This window comes from Arachis ipaensis, chromosome B10, assembly GCF_000816755.2.
Source record: "Arachis ipaensis cultivar K30076 chromosome B10, Araip1.1, whole genome shotgun sequence".
NCBI classification, from domain to species: domain Eukaryota; kingdom Viridiplantae; phylum Streptophyta; class Magnoliopsida; order Fabales; family Fabaceae; genus Arachis; species Arachis ipaensis.
This window is the reverse complement of record NC_029794.2, coordinates 52209748-52217470: the sequence shown is the minus strand read 5'-3', so window position 1 is coordinate 52217470 and position 7723 is coordinate 52209748. Positions and strand designations below refer to the sequence as shown.

General features: G+C 37.9%; 1 protein-coding gene across 1 annotated transcript in view; it reads left to right on the top strand.

Annotated features, from left to right (window-relative positions):
* The window catches only part of LOC107620626, a 25364-nt gene continuing 23957 nt past the window's right edge, over positions 6317 to 7723 (top strand). The window contains exon 1 of the mRNA XM_016322758.1: positions 6317 to 6356. Within this exon, the coding sequence (XP_016178244.1) occupies positions 6317 to 6356 (40 nt within the window). The remainder of the gene's footprint in view (positions 6357 to 7723) is intronic.

Genomic DNA, 7723 nt, shown 5'->3' with positions numbered 1-7723 from the left:
AAGTTAACGTAGCACCTTGCTTCCTTTGATTCCTTGTATGAGCACTCCATTACATCTTCAAACGTAGCTCTCCCTTGCATGAACGCTGCTCCTTGCTTGAGCTCTCATTCCATCCATTAAATAATGCCAATGCATGATGGTATTAATTAATTGAATGCATGCATGCTTTATTTTCACGCCTTGGCATTGATTTAATAATGCATGCTTTCATAAATTCCTTAATGCCGTATCATTGCGTTCATTCTCATGCTTTCATTAAATCATTGGCTTTATTAATTAATTGCTAATGCATTGGCAAATTTGTTTTAACGGCATTAAAATGAAATACATGCTTTCATTAGCTTCTTTAATAATGTCGGTCATTGCATAAATTCATTTGGCATATGCATTAATGATTAAATGCTTCATGCATGCATGCTTCCATGACTTTAAGTAATGATGCTTAATGCATTTAACATTAAGGCATTTATTTGCAAATTAGAAATGTATGGCTTTATTTAATAATGCTTAATGCATTAACGTTAAAGCATTCATTTGCCAATTGCATTTTCATGAATTAATGCATGCATGCATACGGCATTGATGCATGTGTCAAGGCTTCATGGTCATGGGCCACGCTTTTAAAAGTGTGGCCTAAGGTTTCAAAGCGTGTCCCAAAATTTCTCTTTTCTTCCTCTTAGCTTATTTTGTGCTATTTTGCTTCTTTTTCCACTTATTTCCTACAAAATTTATAAAATCAAAAGATCATGAAAATATACCATTTAAGCACAAAATCTTTCAATATCTAAGCACAAATCATCAATTTCTTGTATAAAAATGCATAAAACAATATGACATGATGACATGTCATCATGGTTCAACAACATCAACTCTCATGCACCCCTCAGAATCATTAGAGTGTTTAATAGCTTCAAACACATTAAGGACCACCTGTTCTTCATTGACCCTCAAGGTTAATTCACCCTTTTGCACATCAATCAAAGCTCTGTCTATAGCAAAAAAAGGTCTTCCAAAAATAATAGAGGACTTCTTATCCTCTTCCATATCCAATATGACAAAATCAGCAGAAAAAATAAATGGCCCTACTTTCACAAGTAAATCCTCAACAACCCCCATAGAAATTTTAATAGAAAGATCAGCAAGTTGAAGAGAAATACGAGTGGATTTTGCCTCCTCAATTTTGAGCTTTGTCATCACTAAAAGTGGCATGAGGTTGATGCTAGCTCCAAGATCACACAAAGCTCTCTGAATAGTGACATCTCCAATGGTGCAAAGAATTATAAAGCTTCATGGGTCCTGCATCCTCTCAGGAAGGTTATGTTGAATAATAGTACTGCATTCCTTTGTTAATACCACTGTCTCATTTTCCTTCCAATTCCTCTTGTTAGTCAAAAATTATTTCATGAATTTAGCATAGAGAGGCATTTGCTCAAGAGCCTTAGCAAAAGGAATGTTGATTTGAAGCTTCTTGAAGTCTTCTAAAAATCTAGAAAATTGCTTGCCTTTGGAAGCCTTCAAAAGTCTTTGAGGATATAGAATTTTAGGTTTGTACTCAGGTGTAAGATGAGTGTCAAGAGAGAATGGGAATGGATTATCTGCACCCCTAAGGGAGACGTGCTCCACCTCTTCTTTCTTCTCCTCTGGAGCTTCTTTTCAACTAGCTCCTCATTGACCGTAGTCTCAGAACCAGCTACTTTATCACTTCTCAATTGAATGGCCTTGCAATCTTCTCTTGGATTCACCACTGTATCACTAGAAAGTGTATATGGAGGCCTCTCAGGTACTTGCTTGCTCAACTGGCCTACTTGCACCTCCAAGTTTCTGAGTGAAGCTCTATTATCCTGTATAAAACTAGCCAGTAGTGCTTCCAAATCAGTGTTCTTATGGGGTTGAAAATTTGCCTGCTGAGGTGCTTATTGTTGATGAGACTGAAACTGGCAGTTATTATAATTATTCTACTGAAAACTGCCCTGAGAATTATTGTTAAAATTATGTGGTCTCTGAAGTTGCTCTCTCCACCACAGATTTGGGTGATTTCTCCATCCCTGATTATAGGTCTTAGCATTTGGATCATTATTGGGGTTTCTAGGAGCATTCCCCATGTAATTGACCTGTTCAGAAGAAGATTGAGCATAATCATAATTCTCACCTTGCATAGAGCTACCAGTCATGTTATAAGGAGCCTCTTGAGGGAAATTCTGAGTATTAGCAGCTGAAACCTGCATCCCACTCAATTGTTGAGCAATCATATTCATCTGCTGAGACAAAATTTTGTTCTAAGTAAGAAGAGCATCCAAAGCCTCTACTTCCAAAATGCCTTTTTTCTAAGGGGTTCTAGAGTTCACAGGATTCCTGTTAGATGAGTAGAGATATTGGTTGTTAGCAACTAACTCAATAAGCTCAGTAGTCTCCTCAGGTGTCTTCTTCATGTGCAATGAACCACCTGCAGAATTATCTAAACACATCTTGGACATTTCACATAAGCCCTCATAAAAGATCTCCAGCTGAGTCCATTTAGAAAACATGTCAGGAGGGCATTGCTTGGTCAGCAGATTGTATCTCTCATAGGCTTCATAGAGGGTCTCACCATCTTTCTACCTGAAGGTCTGAACCTCCACCCTTAGCTTAGTCAGCTTTTGTGGTGGGAAAAATTTACACAAAAATTCAGTGACCACCTTATCCTAAGTGTCCAGGCTTCAGTTCAAAATGGTTTGCAACTATAGGAGGCACCACAATACTTTTCCCATAGAGATCTGGATTGGGAGTAGTGTATGAGCCGAACACTCTTCTTTGTTCATTCTCATTTGGAATTCCCACATTGGCATTAACAGCACGATTATGATCCATAGTGGATTCTGCAGCTTCCTTTTCAAAGATCTAACTCAGATTTTCACTAGCCTTGTAAAGTCTAGCATGTTGCAAAGGCCGCCTAAAAGTTCTTTCAAGTTCAGAATCAAAATTTGTAAGAGGTTCTTTGTCTTTGTTCTTGCTCATAAACAGACAGAAAACAAAAAAAGTGGGATTCTCTATGTCAGAGTATAGAGAATTCCCAGTGACGTAACCTGTGTAAAAAAAATAAAATAAAACACTAACTAATTAAAGCCAAACACTTTCGAAAATTATAACTAAGATTAAGCTAGGAAATTCAAAATTTATAAAAAAATGAACAAAAAAATTAAAATAAAATTAACTAGGTAACACCAAACGTAATTTCAGAAACTAAAGAAAAATACTAGTTAGAATTTTTGAAAATTAAGGAGCAAAAATTAAATACAATTAAAACAAAAATGCCTAATCTAAGCAATCAAACAACTAATAGTTGTCAATCACAATCAATCCCCGGCAACGGCGCCAAAACTTGGTGTGAAATTTATAACCCACAAACTAACAGGCAAATGCACTGGATCATACCAAGTAATACCTCAAGTGAATGAGGATCGATCCCACGAGGATTGACGGACTAAGCAATAATGATTACGTGATATACTTAGTTAGATAAACAGAAAAGAGTGTTTTGAGAGTTCAAAAGCATTAACAGTAAATTCAGAATATCAGAAAGTAAGCAGTAAACGGTTTGTGAAATATATGGAGAAAACAGTTAAGGTTTCAGAGATATTTATTTTCCAGATTAACTTTTCTTACCAACTATTTTAATTATGCAAAATTCAATTCATGGCAAACTATATGTGACTAAACCCTAATTCCTTAGAACTTTTTAGTCTCCTCTAACCTTCATCAACTGCCAATTCCTTGCTAACTTGATTCCAATTAGAGGGTTAAGTTCAATTCTAGTTTATATGCCACAGAAATCCTAATTATCCAAATATAAGAGGATTATATGCCATGTATCCCATTAAGTCCATGATGCCAGGGCATCTTGGCTAGTTTCACAAGCCATTTTTAGTTTGTTTTAGGGTAGTTTCATGCATTTTCCTAGGAAAAAATAAGCAAGTATTTAGTTGAATATGCATTCATACCTTGATTCAAGCAAACATTATGAATTCTAGACAATTTCATGAGAATAATGCAAGGATTGAATGATAAAATGAATGATGCATCATCTCATGATTAAGAGCAAGACTTTGATGCACTTTGTTTGATTGATTTCAGGTGAAGAGAAGCAGAGAAAGGGTGAGAAAGAAGCAGAGAAGGCAACGTTGGTGGCCAAAGTTGGCTCACCAACGTTGCCACCAACGTTCCAAGGCTTGATATGCAACATTGGTGGCCAAAGTTGACACACCAACGTTGCTGGCAACGTTATGAAAAAGAGGTGCTAACGTTGGTGGGAACATTGGTGAACCAACGTTACCACCAACATCTTCGATAAAAGCTCACTTTGGAGATCGAAGAATTTTGATATGACGCGTACCCGTCGATGACGCGTACGCGTGAAAGCAGAAAACAGCAACTCTCGCATACGTGTGGGCGACACGTACGCATGACCATGAAAGCGTTGGTGTGCAAATGTTGCCCCAAACGTTGCCACCAACATTTTTGATAGATTTTGAGAAAATTGCATGGAAAACTGGTCATCGACGCGCATGCGTGGACGATTCGCACGCGTGAAGTGGCAAAATCCAGCTTTGATGCATACGCGTGGGCCACACGTACACGTGACCAGGCCAATATTGGTGGTAACGTTGGTGCACAAACGTTGCCTCAAACGTTCTTCAATGATTTAAAGGGAACGTTGGCCAACGTTAGTGGCCACCAACGTTAGTTACTAACGTCCATGCTGAGCTCATTTCCAGTGGCACCCATGCAAGCTCATAAAAATTGGTTAACTCAAGACCACGTCAGCATAACTAAAAGCCACTCTCAACTAGCTTTAAGAAGGGCCAAAGCCCAGATCCAAGACTTCAAGACTGAATGAAGAAAGTGTATAAATAGCATAGAATTTAAGTTAGAAAAGGCTGGGAAGCAGGGGATCCTAATTGGGCAACCCTAAATACATTTTCTTTGTACTTTTCTTTTAGCAGATGTACTTTCTTTTCTTTTTCCTTTTCTGTTAAAATTGAGCTATGAACAACTATACCCATTTTCATTGGGTTAGGGAGCTCTATTGTAATTCAATGGATCAATCATAGTTTTCATTCTTCTTCTTCTTTCCTTTCTCTTTGACTTACTTGAAAGCTTTCGATCTTCATCCAATTGAGTAACTGTCTTGGAAGAGAAGTTGCTCATACATGGATTTTCTCTGAACCTTGGAAGAGGAATGAGGAAATCATGCTAGAAATATTTTCTCATGTTGGACCGGATTGGGCGTTGGATGGATATAGTGACATATAATCCTACCAATACTTTGATTTAGAAAAATATGTGGTATAATCAGTGATCGTACTTCATCTCTTCCCATGAGCAATTAGATCAAGGTATTGGGCAATTGTTCAAGCTTAGAGAGATTGAATTGTCAAGGAATTGGGATTCAATCACCTAAGATTGTCAAGAGATCAATGAGTTGCATGGATTGAGAAAGAGATGAGAATGAACTTGATCCAGAGAAAACAATATCTCCTGAGCCCAATGAACCTCCCATCTCTGATCTTCCCATTCTTTACATTCTGCTGTTTACATTTATGCTCATCACCCCCATTCCCATTTAAGTTTCTTCAAGTTTAATTTTCTGCCATTACTTTCTGCAATTTACATTCAGCTCTTTTACCTTCAGTCATTTACATTTCTTAAAATTTATGTTTTCTGCCATTTTAATTTCTGCAATTCCCAATTCAAATCTGCTCAGTTCAACTAGAACACTCCTCTAATTAAAGTTGCTCAACCAATCAATCCTTGTGGGATTCGACCTCACTCTACTGTGAGTTTTTACTTGGCAACATTCGGTATACTTGTCGAAGGAAATTTGTAGCGATACAGATTTTCGTGCATCGAGTTTATGGTGCCGTTGCCGGAGATTGATTTTGCATTAACAATGATTAAATTGGAGGATAACTAGATTGAACATTTTTTTTCTTGTTAATTTGTTCCATTTCAGCTTGTTTACTTTCATTTACTTTCATTTTCAGCAATTTGATTTGTTTTCCTTTGCTTATTTATATTCTCATTGCTTATTTACATTTCAGCACACTAATCCACTAACTGTTTGATCAATTGTACTAACCACTCTAACTACAATTTTCAACAAGAGAATCCTTCACTTATATTTGCTTGTCTGTTTGCTGAGTGTATGACAGGTAGAAGAGGAGGAGCCTCAACTTCTTTTGATAGTGAACCCGATAGGACCTTCCTTAGACTAAGGAGGGAAGCAAGAGGTAAAGGAATTGTTGGAGAGGAAGCTATGGAAGAAGATCTAGACGTTACTATGGAGGAAGAAGTTCATAATCATGTTGGAGAAGGTGCTGGTAACCATGTTGGGCAGGAGAGAAGAGTTTTAGGCTCTTTCATCAACCCAAACCTAGGAAACTATGGAAGTAGCATCCTAAAACCAACCATTCATGCCAATAATTTTGAGTTAAAACCTCAACTCATCACCCTTGTTCAAAATAATTGCTCATTTGGAGGAAGTGCCCAGAAAGACCCCAACCAACATCTAACCACATTCTTGAGAATATGTGATACTGTGAAGGCCAATGGTGTTCACCCTGACACCTACAAACTGCTTTTGTTTCCCTTTTCTCTCAGAGATAAAGCAGCAAAGTGGCTAGAGTCTTTTTCAAAGGAGAGTTTGACAACTTGGGAAGAAGTGGTGAACAAGTTCTTGGCAAGATTTTATCCTCCCTAAAAAGTTAACAGGTTGAGGGCTAAGGTACAAACGTTTAGGCAACAAGATGGAGAAACTCTCTATGAAGCATAGGAGAGATACAAGGAGTTGACAAGAAAGTGTCCTCTGGACATGTTGAATGAATGGGTACAGCTGCACATTTTCTATGAAGGATTGACACAAGAATCAAAGAAGGCCTTAGATAACTCTTCAAGAGGCTCTCTTAAAAAGAAGAAGACAATTGAAGAGGCCATATACATCATAGAAACTGTGGCCAACAATGAATACTTCTATGCCTCTAATAGAAACCCAAATAGAGGAGTGATGGAGTTAAATCCCATGGATACATTGCTAGCTCAAAACAAGTTGATCACCAAGCAATTGGCAGACCTCACCAAGCAGATGGAGAGGAACTAAGTTGCAGCAGTCAATACTCAACCACCAGCTCAAGAAGGAGTGAATGCAAAGGAAGAGGGTGATTGGGAGCAAGCTAATTATGCTGGAAACTCATCAAGACAACCCTATGATCCACACTCCAAAACCTACAATCCTGGTTGGAAGAACCATCCAAACTTTGGGTGGGAAAACCAGCAAAATCAAAACCAAGATTAGAGACCTCACAACTCCAACCATTACAACAATTTCACTTACCAACACTCCAACCAAAGACCATCTCAAACCCCGCACAAAAACTTCTTCCAGCCTCCATATCAAACCCAAAATAGCCATTCTCAACCTCCAAGTTCCAACTTACCACCACCATCTAAAGATAGATTATCCCGGATTGAGGCCTTACTTGGAGAACTTTGTAAGGATTTTTAAGACAACAGAGCATTCAAAGAGGAAGTAAGGTCTAATATGAAGAACCAGGAAGATGCCATCAAGAAGCTTGAATCCTAAGTAGGATTCCTTTCTCAACAAATCCCTAAATTCACTAACAGTTTTCCAAGTGACACTAAGAAGAATCCAAGAGGAGAAACAAAAAATGAGAGAAGGAAAGAGAGTAAG